Source organism: Furipterus horrens, unplaced genomic scaffold (assembly GCF_987537825.1).
Source record: "Furipterus horrens unplaced genomic scaffold, mFurHor1.1.pri manual_scaffold_10, whole genome shotgun sequence".
NCBI classification, from domain to species: Eukaryota; Metazoa; Chordata; class Mammalia; order Chiroptera; family Furipteridae; genus Furipterus; species Furipterus horrens.
The window spans coordinates 77,159,357-77,176,984 of NW_028327180.1; the positions used below are offsets into that span (position 1 = coordinate 77,159,357).

Sequence of the window (17,628 nt, forward strand, 5' to 3'; positions counted from 1 at the left end):
GATGGCCTTGTGAAAGGTTTTCCCAAGTGTAATTTGCTTCAAAAATTACCTTTGTGAGACAAATAAGGAATGTCACAGAAAAGGAAAAAGAAAACCATTGAAATGATTTGATCTCATCTGAACTTGATCACAGTTTTACCAATTAAAAAGATGCCTTCAAGCCAAAAGAAAAAGAGGAAAGAAGCATCAATCCCTAACCTCACTTTTCCTCCCTACAGCTTGGATCAAGTGGGAACTGAGCCCAAGAAAACCTTCCAAATCATAACAGGGTCTTATCAGGGTGTTTTATGTTCTGTTGTAGATACAGTAACTTTTACAGATGTATCTTCTGCCAGAAAATAACAACTCGAAGAAAATGAACAAAGAGAACATTAAATTCCTCAAACCAGCTTTTCCAGGGAATCCCAAGGCTAGCTTGGGTACCGGTGTGTACAGGTACACGCACATTCTTACAATCAGCTGCCTCACCCAGGTAGGAAGACGGAGAGATATCCCCACATCCTCATCCAGGTAGTTAATGGAAGATGCGATGCTACGTTGCTATGTAGAAACCTTGATAAAGGACAGGGGAAACTTAGCCATCAATCCCTTAAGAGCTGTGTCTATCTCTACGTTCCCTGTCTTTTTTGTGATATTCCCGGGGCCCTGCTGGGACATACCAGAGCTGGTATCCCTTGCCCTCTCCTTAGCCTCCCCTCCCCCCATGACCCACTCCCCACTCTGCAGTCAGTCTCCCTCTTCCCTGGCCTCTCACCGCTACTCCAGCAAGGACACAGTGATGAGAAACACTGTGACAGCTATTTAAGGATGGCTCCTGGATACACTTGAGTGTCCCAATGTCCTGGGTGGGAAACAGGGCTCCAAGATGCCAACATAGTCAACTAAAATACTGAAAATTCAAACTTGCTACTTGAAATCATATAAATCAAAATGAGACATAATTTCATTTTTGCTGAATTCATGTGAAATACTTTATTTGCCCTTATATTAATCTCTACATTCTGAATTTAGTGAATCTACTTATGGCCAAAAATAATGTAGCATCCCTATTTTGTAAATAATAAAGTTAAACACTACAAAGGACAAGCATTTTAATATGTCTGTGGTCCCACAGTTTTCCAGTAAATATCTTTTCCCATTTCTGAAGTTATTCTAGTGCCACATGACAATCTGATAACACAAGTGAATCCACATAAGTGTTTTCCAGCACAAGCAGGGGTTCCCAACGTCTGGACTTGAAATGCAGTTTTTCAAAAAAGATAAAAACTATCATTTGAAAAATTTCAATGGGTGGGTTCTATGGCATGAAAACTATAATAAATCACATTATACTAATAAATAGCATAATTAACGTAGATTATTCCCATGCTGAAGCACATTATCAAGCCATCTGATTTATAAATATTATGAGGGAAATTTTACCTGGAGAAACCCTGTGGTAACAACGCTATACCTCTTGGGTAGCATTTCACGCCAGGACTCCTGAATGAGGCAGGATGCAGACAGCAATTAACCAGTCACTGGCTGTAAGTGAGCATCTGCCCTGGAGAAGGAACTGAGCTTCAGAAAAGGCTTCCTTCTTTGCTCCCATCTTCTCAGTATGTCTGGGTGAGGGGTAAGATTTGGAGCTCAGATGAGGGTGATAGCAGTGACCTGGGAGTCGAGTGAGTTCTATGAGTAGAGGGTCAGCAAAGACTCACTGTGAAGCCCCATTTAGTCCTCAAAGATCTAAATGGCTTTTGGATGGCATGCCAAGGATAGAGAAGATGTGACCAATACTTGCTCCTAACAGGGCATCTTTTGGATCATTACAGGCTCACATGGACAACTGCACAAGGAAAACCTAAGTATGTCTCAGCGTAGTATCATAGCGGCTATGATCTGTGCACATGCTGCAAAAAATTGGGGTTTTTAAAAGAAGAAAAAAGTTCTTTATGTCTGGCAATTAAATAACCTCAGAATTTAAAAAATGAAATAAAAAGGGAAATTATAAAATATTTTATAACTGAATATCAATGAAAAGGCTATATGTCAAAATTTATGGAAACACAGGTAAAGCAGTACCTAGCAGGAAATGTACAGCTCTAAATAAATTTACCAGATATAAGAAACACTGAAAACAAATCATCTAAGCATAAAAATCAAAAAAATAGACAAGAGAGCAACAGAGCATATATCTAAGGAGTTTTTTTCCCTAAACCCCGAGTGCCATTGAAACACATCACCTTTGCCCGATATGTGAAGGACATACAACCCACACCCATGTGGCGGGGGTGCTGTGCCACCAATATGTGAAACGACGATGCGTCCATGTGTTCGCTGCTTCCTCCTCTCACCCTAAATCCTCTAAGTAGGAAGAAGTGAGGTCGGCAGGAAACAGGTTTGGTCAAGCAGCACCTCACATAAAAATGCAACAGAAAATGTTACTGGGGTTCAGTCAGCAGCTTCTGTCCAAGACCTGATCCAACTTTTGGCAAAAGCAATGTTTAAAAAGAGACGTGCGCCCACCTAAGTATCCAGTCTAACATGTCTTGTACATGTTTTGTCTCCAGCTAGGACGGACCCTGAGGAGCCCTTTCATGAAATTTGTAGCCCATGCAGTTTCTTTTACAATCTTCTTGGGATTATTGGTTGTGAATGCATCAGACCGCTTCGAAGGTGTCAAAACCCTGCCCAACGAAACCTTCACAGACCACCCGAAGCAGATCTTCAGAGTGAAAACCACCCAATTCTCCTGGACAGAAATGCTCATCATGAAGTGGGTGCTAGGTAAGCAAGTCCCTCTGTCTTTTGGTCTCTCCTCCCCTCACAGGACATCGTTAAATGCTGACCTCTGAGCCCCTCCCTCTCCTCTCCAGTGCCCTCCTGGCAGACAAAATGGTGTGTGGATGACCAACAGAGAGGTCAAAGTCAGAGTCTGTATGTGCTGGTGTGTAGGACGCAGGTGTGTAGTATAAATCCCAATTTTGAAAGGAGATGTCAAGAGAAATTCGTTACATACTTTTCATCATATGTGTATTGAAAATGACTAGAAAGCGGCTTTGCAGGGAAAACATACTCATTTGCTCATTTAAATATAGTCTCCTGGAATCTCAGGAAACCAAGCCGTGCTTCTGAAACAGAGTATAAAACTGTAGAACTAAAAGACATTTTTGTTATCACTGAATACCAATATGTAGTAGAATCTTGCTGATTAATATGAATAAAAAGTCAGGAGAATAACATTTTCTCATTACTTGTGTAATGAACGTAATGAAGCTGTGAAGTCCATCTTTGTGGTGATATTCTGTGCTGCCAAGGTTGGCCACTGGAATTGCCAGGGGAACTGCTCCCATTCCCCACTGACTAGCTAAGAAAGGCTGTCTCACTTTTGCCCAACTCATAAAAACTCTTACTAGTAGAATATAAGCAAGACAAAATATAACAGACAATGGCTAAAATTGTACATGACAAAGTATGTTTCAGATTTTTCTAATATGTAAAACTTCAAAATTGGTTTAAAAATCAGACCTGGTAGGAAAAAAATGAAAAGTTGCAAAAGCTATTATCAGTGATATTGTATATAATGAAAACCTGATCAATAAGTTATAAGATTTAGCTATTATCAAAAAGATAACAAAAAACAAGTGTTGGTGAGGATGTGGAGAAAAAGGAACCCTTATACTCTGTTGGTGGGCTTGTAAATTGGTGCAGCCACTGTGGAAAACAGTCTGGAGGTTCCTCAAAAAATTTTAAAAAGAACTACCATATGACCCAACAATTCCATTTCTGGGTATTCATATAAAGAAACCCAAAGCACTAATTCAAGAAGATATATGCACCCCTATATTCGTTGCAGCATTTTTAAAAATAACCAAGATATGGGGAAAATTCTAGGTTTCCATAAAAAGATAAATGAATAAAAAAGATGTGGTATGTTTGTGAGCATACAAAGAAAGGTTACTCAGCCATAAAAAAAAAACAAAACAAAAAAGAAATCTTGCAATTTGTGACAACATGGGTGGAACATGGGTGGACCTATCGACCTCAATGGTGTTTTGCTAAGTGAAAGACACAGAAAGACAAATACCGTATGATTTCACTTACATGTGCAATCTAAAAAACAAAACAAACAAAACTAAACAGAAACAGGCTCACAGATACAGAGAACATACGGATGGTGGTCAGATGGGAGGAGGGTGGGGGACTGGGCAGGAAGGGTGAAGGGACTAAGTACAAACTGCCAGTTATAAAACAGTCATGTAGATGTAATGTACAGCATAGAGAATATAGTCATTAATATCATGATAATTACGTATGGAGCAGATGCTTATTAGAATTAATCATGGTAATCACTTCACAAGGTATATAAATACTTAATCACTATGTTGTATACCTGAAACTAATACAATATTATATGTTGACTACAATTAAAAATAAATTTTAAAATAAATTGTAAGGTTTATATCAGAAAGATCTGAATTTCATGAGAATGTTTCAAGAAAAACAAAACTGAAGATGTAAAGACTGGAAAACTTTATGCAGCATCAAAATTTGATCAATTAAATTGTACTTCTGGTATTTACCCCACACCCCACATTTGCTTTCATGACAAAATTTCAAAACCCTTATAATTTTCATTGCATTTATATTCACAATCATTGAGTGAAAATGTATTCAGGGTCAGTGTGCCATCAACTAACAAAATCACAAAAGAACAAATACATGAAAAGACAGCCCAACACATGGCCTGTGCTAATTAAATGATAGAGCCTAAGAGAGCCACACGAATTGAACCACTGGAATATACTACAGAACAGAGGTCCAACCCCCGGGCCATGAACGGTACCAGTCCATGGCCTGTTAGGAACGCCCCCCACCCCCACCCACAGTGGGGGCTAGTGATTGAGGTTCACCTGAGCTCCGCCTCCTGTCCCGGTCCCCCCACCCCCCCCACCTTCCACAAAACCAGTCCATGGTGGCAGAAAAGCACACTGTGCTTCCAAGGCTTTGTCATCAACTGGCAAGTCTGTAACCAAAAGCTCATTTACTAGAGTCACTGGCATTAAAGTTGGAAAGGGACATCAAAGCCTGCTGCAGACTGAGCTCTGTGTCCTCATTTTCACATTTCAATCTATCGCAATTCTCATTTGGCACTTTGCATGGACTGGATGTTTATGTTCCTAAACATTCATGTTAAAATTTCTAATCCTGATGTGACGGTATTAGAAGGCAGGGCCTTTGGGTCATGAGAGTGGAGCCCTCGTGAATAGGATTAGTGCCCTTACAGAAGAGGCCCCAGAGAGCTCTCTCACCCTCTCTCTGCCACGTGAGGGTGCAACAAGCAGTATGCACTTGACAGAGGGTCCTCCAGAACTGTGAGAAACAAACTTCTGTTGTTTATAAGCCACTCTGTTGCAGCAACCAAAACTAAGACACGGTCTCAATAAAAAACAAAAACTCATATGTTGCGTTTACGAATAAAACTTAAAGTACTTACACCAATCACTTGCTCACTCATTTCCCATTTGGACCCCCCGGTGGAAGAGTCTGGTGCAACTGTACTTCCCCTAAGCGGGAATGCTACCAGAGGTCAGCGGCTCCTACTGAACTACAACGTCCTCCTGGTCCACACTGTTCTCTTCGTGTGTGTCAGAGCCTTATCCCAATAAGAGGGATGCATCTCCAGCAACAGACATGCGCACGGTCATAGCCAGGCCCCAGCTTCTTCCTAGCCAAGCAGAGCTGAGTTTTTAAGACTATTACATAACAAGTATTATAAAGGGGCGGGCTTATTTCTTAGTACCTATTTCCTACTAATGTTTCAGACAGAAGAAAGAGTCTAACTACTTTTTCTTAAGTACATAATTTTTTCTAACTTTTAATTATCAATAATTTAAGAATATCAAGAGAAAAGCATACTGAAGCCCACAGATGATCTCTCATCTTCAACAATTGGCAAGTTCTGGCCAATCTTTGCTTCATCAAAACCTCCCCTCCTCCCTTCTCCCAACTCAGTAGTTTTTTAAACAAATCCCAAGTATCATAAAATTTTACCTATAAACATTTTTGTGTATCTTTTTTCAATATTTGTTTCAAGTTCACTGATATTATTTCTGCATTATCTGTCATTTTAATCGCTAATTAGTGAATTTTTCCTTTCAAATGTATTTTTCAAACCTGTAATTCCATCTGGTTCTCTCTTATATCTTTCATTTCCTTCCTCACGATGTTTGTATTTTCCTTTAAGTCCTTGAAAATACTGTGCACATTTACAGTAACTCTTACAAAGTCCTTGACTCATATTTCCATCATCTCTGTTATTTCTGAGTTTATTTCTACTAGCTAATCTTTCTCCCAATAAGGATCACATTGTCCTATGTTGGTAATTTTCGACTGAATGATGGGTGTTTTACATGCTATGTTATTGAGCATTTAGGTTTTGTTGTCTTCCTTTAAAGAGCTTTTAGCTTTATTCTGACAGGCTCTTAAATTACTTGCAGATGAGTTTGGACCTTTTTCAAGCTTTCTTAGAGAGGATCTAGAGAAGCTTTACTGTAAGAATTATTTATCCTTATGCTACAGAGACACATGTCTGAGATTGTCAGAGCTCAAACACCTCTCCACACTGGGGGAGCACTGCAAGCCATTTAGCTCTCAGTTCTCTGGCTGTTGTTAGAATTTCACTCTGTGCATTCATGACTTAGTATTCAGGAAACATTCAAAAGGATGCTATGTAAACTTCTGGACTTTTTCGTGCTTGTTCATTTTGGATTTTGTGTTATATCATTTTGCATAGTAGCCTTCTCTTTGGAACCCTGCCATAAAACACTTAAACACCTCCTCAGCCCTCCTAAACTCTAATCTCTGTCTCTTCAACTAACGGGGACTCCTTCTAGGCTTCTGGGACCCTCCGCATGCACTGCAGATTGGAATATGCCTCCAAAAAGAAAAGCGGGGTGATCATGTGGCTTCCTTCATTTGTTTCCCTTCACTTAAGGATCACAGTGCTGTGGTGTTTCCCATGTCTGAAAACAGTTTCTTTTTTCTTTTTTCAGTTTTTGACTCCATGGTGGCTGGTAATTGAAATCAGGACTTTTTCTAAAAAGAACCACAAATATAAAAGAAAATTAATAATAATCTCTATATATCTTCAAATACCCATTGAGTCAGGATTCAAATTTCTTTGACTGAAGAGACAAGTTGAATACATAACAGCATAGCTTGCTTTCTCTCTTCCTTCGGAGCAGTTGGGCAGATAAGAACATGCCCTACCTCCCTACTCTGTAAGGTAAAAATTGAGCAGAGAGCTGAAGGAAGAGAGGAGGCAAAATCTGTAGACGTCTGGGTGATAGCATTCCAGGATCAGCATGTGTTAAAGTCCTGGATTTAGGAGCAAGCTGTGCATGTGTGAGGAACAGAAATACTAGTGTGGGAGGACCATAGTGAGTTAAGGGGTCAAGAGCAGAGATGAGGCCGAGCGACAGGCAGAATCAGATCATGGCACAGAGTTTAGATTTCATTTTAAACCACTGGCGAGTTCTGGGCACAGCAGTGACATCATCTGACTTAAGTTTCTAATGGATCTCTGGCTGCTGTGTAAAGCAGAGATAATCCTGGGACAAGAGCAGAAGCAGGGAGCCAGGAGGCCACTGCATTAATTCAGACAAGAAATGGTTGGTTTTGAGGAGGTAGAAGATGGTGATTATATTTTGAAATTAAAAAACTGATAATTTTTACTACTGGATTGTCTATAGGGTAGGGGGGGGTGAGCAGTCAAAGAAAATTCCAAGTGTTTTAGCTCAAATATTGGTATGATAGAGAGCCATTTACTAAGACAGAAGAACCAGGGGAGGAGCAGTTTGAAGGGGAAGTAGAGATGGAAATCAAGAGTTCAGTTTGAGGAGACTTCTGGCCAAGATGGAGGCTTAGACAGACGCGCTAGGTCTCCCTCTACAACTAGAGAGGAATACAACTACTTCAAAACAAAGGATAACTAGAAATTCCGGAAAATAAAACTACACGGAAGCCCAACATATGAAGTTATAAACCAGCGGCGCTCTTTGGGCAGGTAGGACGAACGAAAGGGGGCGGCGCTGTTTGCGGTCGCACCCGGGACAGCGGCGGGGAGAACAACCCCGGCTGCAGTGGAACCGCCAGCAGCTCGCGACCCCAACGCTGGGGAAAGCAGCCACCACACCGCCTTGAACGGTGAGGCCCAGGGGGGCGGGAGGACGGATCCCGGTCTCCTAGCGGAATAACTGTGTGAATCCATCTTGGACCCCCGCCCCCAAAGAAAGCGCCACAGCGCTGCGAAATAGGTCGCGGACAGGCGCCGGTCGCTGGCTTGTGACGAGTACACAGGCACTGCCCCCTACAGCCGGCCCAAGAAAACAAAACGCATCTGTCAAAATGAGGCAGACAACTATAGAAATCCCGGTGGCACAGTTCACCAGGCAACAGATGGAGAACCTGACAGATGAACAGATAAGAAACCTGTCAGATGCTCAGTTCTGGGCCATTGTTATCAGGTGGCTTACAGAATTCACAAAAGATCTGGAAAAAGATGAGAAAGAAGCGAAAAACACTCATAACGAAAGGAACAAAACCACATACGAGACAGATGGTGAGGAAATAAAATCCAGAGTTCATTTCAACAAACCGGAACATGGAGAAGGAACAAGCAGTCAACCAATGCAGCGAGAGGAAATGGGAAGCAACGATGAGAGGATCAGAAACCTCTGGGACAGCTATAAAAGGCCCAACATAAGAATCATTGGTTTGCCAGAGAGTGAGGAAGATGAACTAGAACTTGAAAAATTGAGTGAAAATATAATAAAGGAGAACTTCCCAGACTTGGGGAAGGAAATAGACTTACAGGTCCAGGAAGCACAGAGAGTTCCAAAAAAACTGGACCCAGGGAGAACCGCTCCAAGACACATTATAATCAAAATGTCAAAAATTAAAGATAAAGAGAGAATCTTAAAAGCAGCAAGAGAGAAGAAAAGAATTATGTACAAAGGGGTCCCAATTAGACTATCGGCTGACTTCTCAAGGGAGACCCTGCAGGCAAGAAGGGACTGGCAAGAAATACTCAAAGTAATGAAAATCCAAAACCTACAACCACGAATGCTCTATCCAGCGAAATTGTCATTCAGAATAGAAGGACAGAGAAAGTGTTTCCAGGACAAAATAAAACTGAAAGAGTTCATTAGATCCAAACCACTGTTATATGAGATGTTAAAGGGACTGGTTTAGAAAAAGGAGGATCAAGACAATGAAATCTAAAATGAAAACTGCATCACAAGAAACAACAGAAGCTAGGGAATTGAAACAAAGGCAAACTAAACAGGCAACGAGAGTGGAAAAAGAACTTTAGGTACGGGGAACATATTGGGGGGAGGTCAACAGGGAGGGGGAATGGGGAGAGGGAGGGAGATGATATAGGAATTGGGGATCATGGTAGGAGGGAATGGAATAGACAGAGAGAGGTTGAGAAGAACTGTATGCACAACTAATGGACATGATCTAAAAGGGGGGGACAACTGGAGGGAGGGGGGCCACCGGGTGGAGGGGAGCAGAGGGAAGGGAAATTGGCACAAATGTAATATTATAATCAATAAAACACATTAAAAAAAAAAAAGAGTTCAGTTTGAGATGCTATTAGACATCCAAGTGCAAAGGTCAATTAGCAATTGAATTTACATGTCTGAAGTTCAGAGGAAAGGCTGGGACCGTCGTCGTCGTCGGCAGCCGTCTGTCTCGAGAGACGATGGTGTAGCTTCTTAAGAGTCTATCTGCACCGCCAAGAATGGTTGTGCAGTCCGACTCGGGAGTGACACGGTATCTGTCTCCTCCCGTGTTGAATCGACATCTTGCGATGACGCTGGGGTGTCCTCTCCAGTGAAGCTGAAGCTACAGAGCCTGGGCAGGGTGATATGGAGGGTCTGCTGTTGCCCATGCAGCAGACCCCCCCTCTCTTCGCAGCTGAAGGATCCAAGGGAAAGACGGAGTCAATACAGCTTGGCCTCAGGTGCGCCGCAGGAGTTGCCGGTGTTGACTACAACGTCAAACCGCCTTAGGGACTCCGGCTCCGGATTTTCTGTCGGGGTTTACTCCCTTAGCCTTTCCCCTGAAGAGGTATGCCGCAAGGGCAGAGGACTCTTCAGCCCTGGACCAGGAGGGAAGGAGGAGGCACAGGGCAGGTGGCTTGGTAGATACAGTGGTGGGAGCAATGTGGAAGTTTGTTGATATTGTTTATATTTTTTCAATAAATATTCTATAGTTATTAACCACTATATTATATATCAGGCACTGTGCCCGATATGGGGAAGCAGCTATAAAATAAGACTAATGTTATCTTATCCCTAAGTACATGCTGGAGTATTTTGTTTCAAAAATATACGTAACAACAATAACCTTTGAGAGAAAGATTCTGAGTACTGTGTTCATAGTGTCCTTTGTGCCAGCAACCCTAAGGTCCACAGTCTGATCCTCAGGCTTGAAATGGCTCAGGCCCCTGCTGATGGAAGCCTTCCATTCTACTCAGTCACTGCCATTACCACGCTGGACCAGCTAGAAACACAGCAGCCAAGTTCCTTCCTCCCATGATGGATCCCACTCATAAATATGGTATTTTGGACAGACTGCTTATAAAAACACCCAAACCACTACTCCCTCTCTAGCAGAAGCAGCCCTAGAGCTAAAGAGAACCTTAGGACCCTAACAAGCTCAACCTGCTCCTTTAAGGGATAGCAAGGGTGACCACAGAGAGGCAAAGGGTCTTGTCCAGCTGTCCCTGCTTCTGCCCTTCCCACCCCCACACCTCAAAACATTCTCAGCACAGGAGCTAGAGTGATCCATTTTAAATGCAATCACATTTGTCACTTTCTGCCTCAACACTCTTCAGTGGCTTTCTATCTTCCTAAAAGCAACAGTGTCATTGTAGGGCCCACCAAGCCCTCCACCCCTCAGCCCCGTCTCTATGATCTCATCACCCACCACGCTTCCCCTCACCACCGTTTCTCTCTGCCTCGGTACCTTTGTGTAGGCGTCCCCTGTGCCTGAGAGTCCCTCCCGCAGGTAGCTGCCCGGCTCACCCCCTCGCTTCCTAAGGTCTTTGTGTGAAAATCACCTTCTTAAAATGAGGCCTTTGTAAAGCAACCTATTTAAAATCGGAGGTCCTCTGCCCCACTGCCCTCCTAGCCCCTTTCTTTGTCTGCCTAGCAGTGCACACTCCGACAATACTTCATGCTTCCCTGTTTCCTGCCTGTCTCAAATTAATATTTCTACAATCACGCAAATCTGTAGTGGACTCCTTTCCTCTTCCAACAACCCTCTCTGCACAGGGCCACGCACTTCCCAGTGACCTCTTTCAAGGGCCACATGGTGTGAAGGCACTTCCTTCCCCAAGCCCCTAGCCCCACTGTGCATGTAGGTAGTTCCCCTTCTGCTGCACGGCTCCATGGAAGAAGGAAACCCAATCAGAAATATATTCTTCCTTCACTGCAGATGCTTTACTTGATTACCAGCAGAATTTTGGTAAAACTCTAGATTGCCAATCCAGGGGATTCAAGGCATATGTAGAGGAGGTGGAGACCACAGGGAGCCTAAGAAGACACAGGCAGAGGTAGAAGAAAACCCAGAACACCGTATCAAGGGAGCCAAGAGCGGAGTTTGACTGAGGCGGGGTGAACATGCCAGCAGACCTGCATTCTGCTGAGCCACTGGGTGAGCTGCTTTGGGGAGGACTAAATGAACCAGAGGCCACCCACCACTCCTTCAGCCTGCAGGATCTCCAACACCCGTGCATACCACAGGAACCCATGCAGCCATGCTGGGGTAGTTGAAAGAGCTTCTAATAAAGCTTTTCAACTGGAGATTGTGGCCCTAGCGATGTTCATCAGAGGACTGTATGACATCAGAAGCTCCCAGAAAGCCATCAGGCTGGAAGGGCAGGAAGCCTCTCCACAACGCATATCCTTTCTCCACCCAGGAATGGATTCATGTCATGAAGACTCTTTTTATACCACTCTGGTGTAAAGAGAACCTGACAGTGTCTTTTTAATCAGATACTTCAGTACGGAAAGCTCAATTGATAGAATGAGATGGAAATGCCGGCATAGAGGGAAAACACACGTGGGGGCCTAGGGAAGAGGAGAGAGCTTGGGGCTGAGGCAAGGAAGCCCAGGCCAAAGGTGCGCCTCCTCCTTGGCAGCTCTGTCTCGCTAGATTTGTTTTCACACGTGTATAATGTGAGGAGGAAGCTGCTCCCTCACCCACCCACCCACCCAGGATTAGCAACTCCAAGATCAGTGCCAAGACTATCTCCAGAACCACACATCTAGGCTGGCCCACAAAGAAAACTAAAATCATAGGGCTGGGTTCCTCACCTTCATTCTTTGGACGGTTTCAGTTTCTTAGGTAAAATTTCCAAACAGACCACTCCAACCAATTCGCCAAATTTTCTTGCAGCAAGTCAGACCACGTTTCTGCTCCGCTTACCACCTTCAGAGGCTATCTAGCTGCCTAGGGTGAAAACCAGTCTCTTCCTCAGGGCATGAAGGAGGGACTTCATGGTCTGCTGGGCCTCCACCAACCTGTCCAATCCCCAGTCCCATGGCCTGACCCTTGAGCCATACTGAGCCTCTTGTGGTTCTCTCACTTCCACGGCCATGACCTGGAACACCTTGCCAGCCCCTCCTCCTTCACCTAGCTAACTCCTGGTTCCTCATACCACCTGTCACCTCCTCCATGAATTCACGCCTTCATTCAGTCGACAGACATCTGTACCAGACACTCTGCTGAGTCAAACATTATAATGCAGATTTCTCTTATCCCTGTGTCTCCACAAACAGTCCCCTGGACACTTTTCCTTAAATTATCTGTCACCTGTAGCACTAGTGTTTATAGATACACCTGTCTCCAGCACTGAACTTGTGAGGGAAGGCATGTCACCTTCCTGGTTGTTGTGCCCCAGAATGGTGCAGACTGGCACAGAGGTGACGCTCAGCAATGCCTGGTAAGTGGGTGAACAAGTTCCTGATCACAGAGTAAGGCGTGCCTTGTCAAGGGCATGGTAGGTGACAGAACAGTGGGCAGCAAGGGTCCTGGAATGCATGTGTGACTTTGGACGACACATTTACCGTCTTCGTACATGCATTCTTTCATTTGTAAATTGGAGATCATTACGGCAGCTACCTATCAGGTTATTAGGGAGATTTAGTGTTAGCAAAGTACTTGGCACAGGCCCTGGCACCTAGCAGGTGCTCAATAATTGTTAGCTACTAAAATCAGAGAAGGATGAGGAGCTTTAAGAAATTTTTGAATCTATTAATACCATCTTCCTGCCAGGAAAACAAATGAATCCTGAATGTGTCCGAGGCCGAGATCTGTTGCAAAGGACCTGCCACTGAGACAGTGTTTGGCTTTTAGGGCTGCGGGTTGAAAGCTTCTAGGCATATTCTCGCTCCTGAGTTCACAGAACACCCACGTCCTGGCCCGATGATGAGAAGCTGACCTGAAAGAACAGACAGGCCTTACTGGAGGTGGTAGGGAAGAAGCGTGCTCTCCCTGGGCCCTGAAGAGGTGCAGAGGAAGTCCTGGGACCATGCCATTAAAGAATGGGCATATTTCAGTCTCACCCCCCTCCAGAATTTTGAAGGTGGATTTCTTCTTAACAGCATGTGAGGCAGGGATGGGAGTGAATCACCTTTTGAAGTGTGAAGCTCCATCTCAGCAGCCTGCTGGCCTTTGCGCCAAACCTGCCCAAAGGAAGTTACTCACTGCCCCCAAGGCTTCCCAGCATTTCCCAGTCTGTTCGCCTGCCAGGCACCCTCATTAATTATCAGTGAGCTTCCTCTCTGGGCTCCAGGCTTCCCTGCATGAAGGGAATTTTGCCTGAAGGAGGCTCCAGCAACCAGCAAGCTTCCTTACGCCCAGAGCCCCCTGACATGCCTCTGACTGACATGCTTGGAGGCAAGAGACCATAAGGCTTTGTAAAATGCTGAACTACCCTCAGCACCTTGGGAGCACAGGGCCTAATTTCCCTAAAGTACTCAATTTCACACATTTCTTTTTTCATTAAGCATTCCTGCTGCTCAAACCCTTGGGCCCCTGCTACTTTTACTCATGGCCTTGAAATAATTTAAATTAGTCTGAGTGAGTTAATATGCAAACCTAGGAAGACTGATGTGGGCATTTGAGCATGGAGGAAGTGATTTGCAATGCCCAATGAGGAGCTCCATATTGGTCAAATGAGTTTCCTGCAAATAGTGTGCATTTCTGACTCATAGAGCTTTTAACGCTTTAAATAACCACAAAGCTCCAAGGGAATCGAGGGACTTATCCAAGGTCACATACCATGTGGCCAAGCTAGAACTTGAACGCAGGACTTTCTGAATTAAAGCCATGACAGCCTTAAGTGATAGTCTGTGCCCAGTTAAAAGCAGTTCCACTAAGACATTAGGAATTTTAATTTGGGGGTAGAGGAAGGCAACCAACAGTTTTTCCAGCCTGAAATGGTTTTTCTAATATTTTTAAAATATTTATTTAGACAGGCACAGGTGAAAGCAAATCTCAGTGTTAAGGAAAGTATTACTTCACTGAATTACAACACAAATTTTGAAAGGGTAAACTTGAGAAGTATGGCTTTGTTAAGTGTGATGGAAAGGCAATGGTGGGGGGTGGGGTTGTCTTATAAACAGACTTACAATGTTTTGGGATATTTCCTGCTGTGAAGATTCCAATTTCATACAGACACACAGACCTTAGAATCTATTTCATCAAACAAAGCCACAACTTCTTTCAACAGCTGCTCTTAAATTACTTTTCTTCTCAAAAAAAAAAAAAAAAAAAAAAAAAAAAATTTATTTTCAAATCCTTGTATATGATGGACCATTTTCACCAGAAAATGAAAAATTCTGATTTAAAAAAGTCCGTGGGTAGAGTCCCAGAGGAGTGGAAATCATCAGCTCCTCCCTCAAATTCGACCAGACATGGGCTTGTGACCAAGTCAGCCAGGCCTCGGCCCCCATGACCATCTGTCTGCTCCGAGTAGCATCCTTAACTCCAGGCTCTTTAGGCAGCTGCGTCCTCAAAGGCCACTGTGCTATAATGTGGTCATCTGCCAGTGTGCTTGGGTCTGAGGTCTGGAAGAAGACATTCACCTGTGGTCAGTCACAAGGAAAAGAAGGACTAAGCTGCGGGGTGGAGGGACTTACACCAGGACAGAGGGAATCATGAGAACGGCCGAAACCCTGGAAAGAAGCAGCCCTTAAGTGCTGGGAGGAGGATGAGGAATAACAAAGGATACTGAGGAGGAGCAGTGGGAGAGACAGCAGGCACCAGGGAAGGCAGGCCGCCCATCGTGCCTGGCACAGTGGTAACATTTCGGGAATGTGTGGTCAGTGAGCTAGAATTGTTTCACTAACCAACCAGTTAGTGATTATTTTACCCCAGTAACCTCCTAAGTGAGCCTCCTAGCTGGGCATGTTATTACTCTCTGTGCCTAATGAAACATCTGCTATAAAACTGAGATAATAACAGAATGTAGTTCTTAAGACTATTGCAAATATTGAAGGAAGTCAGTATGTACATATACATCAAACAGTGCCTGGCAAATATGAAGTGCTCAAAAAGTTATGTAACAGTTAACTTTAAATAAACTAAACCAATTATTTTTTATGAATCAGTGAAGATAAAGATAACATTATTCAATAAAAACATAATGCAAAGCACACTATAAGCCACATATTTAAGTTTTCTAGTAACTATATTATAAAAACCTATGGGTAAAATTAACAAATATTTTATTTAACCCAGTATACCTAAGTTATTAGTATTACAACATGTGATTGATATAAAAAATTAAGATATTTAACGGTTTTTGTACCCAGTCTTTGAAATCTGCTGTGTATTTTACACTCACGCAGCAGCTCTCAATCCAGCAGGCCACACTTCCAGGGTTCGGTACCCACAGCGATTATTGGGAACCACACTGGACAGTGCGGGTGTGGAAGGACACACACTCAAGAATGTTAGTCAAGGCTACCTCACAAGGCTGTCTTAGACGTAGGGTGGGGGAACTAGGAACATTTTGTTTCCATAGTTTAATACATAATAATGAGAACACGCCTTTAAAATTAAATTAATTATAAAAAGATATTAAAAAGTTATGAAAAAAAAAAAAACCCAGTAACTCAAAACACAACAGTTATAAAAATAAAGAGGAAGAAGTGGCTTCTAGGCCCCAAGTGAGGCCTTCAGAAAGCCTACCTGCACCTCAGTTCCCTTACATTTACTCCAGAAATGGACGCTTCCTTATGACCTCCGACTCCTAAACCGTATAAAAGTCAGCCACCATTTATCTCTTATTGCCTCCAAGAACCTACTAGTGGATGAGAAGTCTCCTCTCACTTCCGGAGACGTACAGTATAGAGAGCCGTAAGGACAGGCACAGGTGAAACGTACCGTCAGGAGTCGCGGAATCTCAATCTGCCTTTCAAGATACGTTTCTGTTTGCTAGTAGCTACCAACCTTCACATAGCCCAAGACTTTTTATTTACACCTGTACCCCAGTTCTCTCCCTGCGACCCCCAACCTCCGCAGTCACAGCTGCCAAGGAAACTGAAAAACAAGCCTTGCCTTCTCACCCTCCCACAGGCATGATCTGGTCCGAATGCAAGGAAATCTGGGAGGAGGGGCCGCGGGAGTACATGCTCCACCTGTGGAACCTTCTGGATTTCGGGATGCTGTCCATCTTCGTGGCCTCCTTCACCGCGAGGTTCATGGCCTTCCTCAAGGCCAGCGAAGCCCAATTGTACGTGGACCAGCACGTGCAGGACGACACGCTACACAACGTCTCCCTCCCGCCGGAAGTGGCGTATTTCACCTACGGTGAGTCGACGTACTCCTCCGCGGGCACACAGCACTTCCGGGCACGGCCCGGATCTTAGCGCAGGTGGTCAGTGAACTGCAACCGCAGCAGTAACCCTCCGCCCCAAGACAAAGTCCTAGTCGCTGCACTACAGCAAGCTGAATTCGTGGCCATGACGAACCAATCATTTTTTGTTAGAAAGAATGGGTCTGTTTGGGAGAGGCTCCTGGAGCGTTTCTGTGGGATTCTTTTTGTTTTTATTTTTGTTTTTTTAATGAAAGTCTTACTTCTGACGCGGATCCGGGACCATTTTCTTCTATGTTGGATCCCTGTGTTTTGTGCAAAGTCCCGGTTTCTCAGTTTAAACGTTATTTTCTTGTGGCAAGATACTGTCTTAGGAGATGCCTTAATTCTTTCAAACCACAAGGCATACAGTGTGAGGTACTAGATTAAAATTTTATTATAATAATGAGTTATAGTGCCCATTTTTCAAGGTCCAAGTGCTATGAACTGTACAGACATTACACACCATAAACTGCAATCTTTGCAATGGCCCTGAAAAAGGGTCTTTTTGGTCCCTATTTTACACATGAAAAAACAAGGTTTCAAGGAAGGGCTCTCCATGTTTCATAAGTACAGGACAGCCTTAGGTTGCGAGGGATCCTGGCCCAACATGAATTGAAAACCATGCAGAAGCACAGTGGTTGTGTCCCCAGGCTTTGGCCTTAGACCTGAATGCAAACCCTACTTCTGTAGCTTCCTATGAAATCTTT

At 43.7% G+C, this 17,628-nt stretch overlaps 1 protein-coding gene across 1 annotated transcript in view; it reads left to right on the forward strand.

The window, feature by feature from the left end:
• TRPC7 (transient receptor potential cation channel subfamily C member 7) overlaps positions 1–17,628 on the forward strand; it is a 118,772-nt gene that overhangs the window by 67,852 nt on the left and 33,292 nt on the right. The window contains exons 4-5 of the mRNA XM_090289459.1: positions 2,553–2,769; positions 16,642–16,875. Of these exons, the coding sequence (XP_090145585.1) occupies positions 2,553–2,769; positions 16,642–16,875 (451 nt within the window). The remainder of the gene's footprint in view (positions 1–2,552; positions 2,770–16,641; positions 16,876–17,628) is intronic.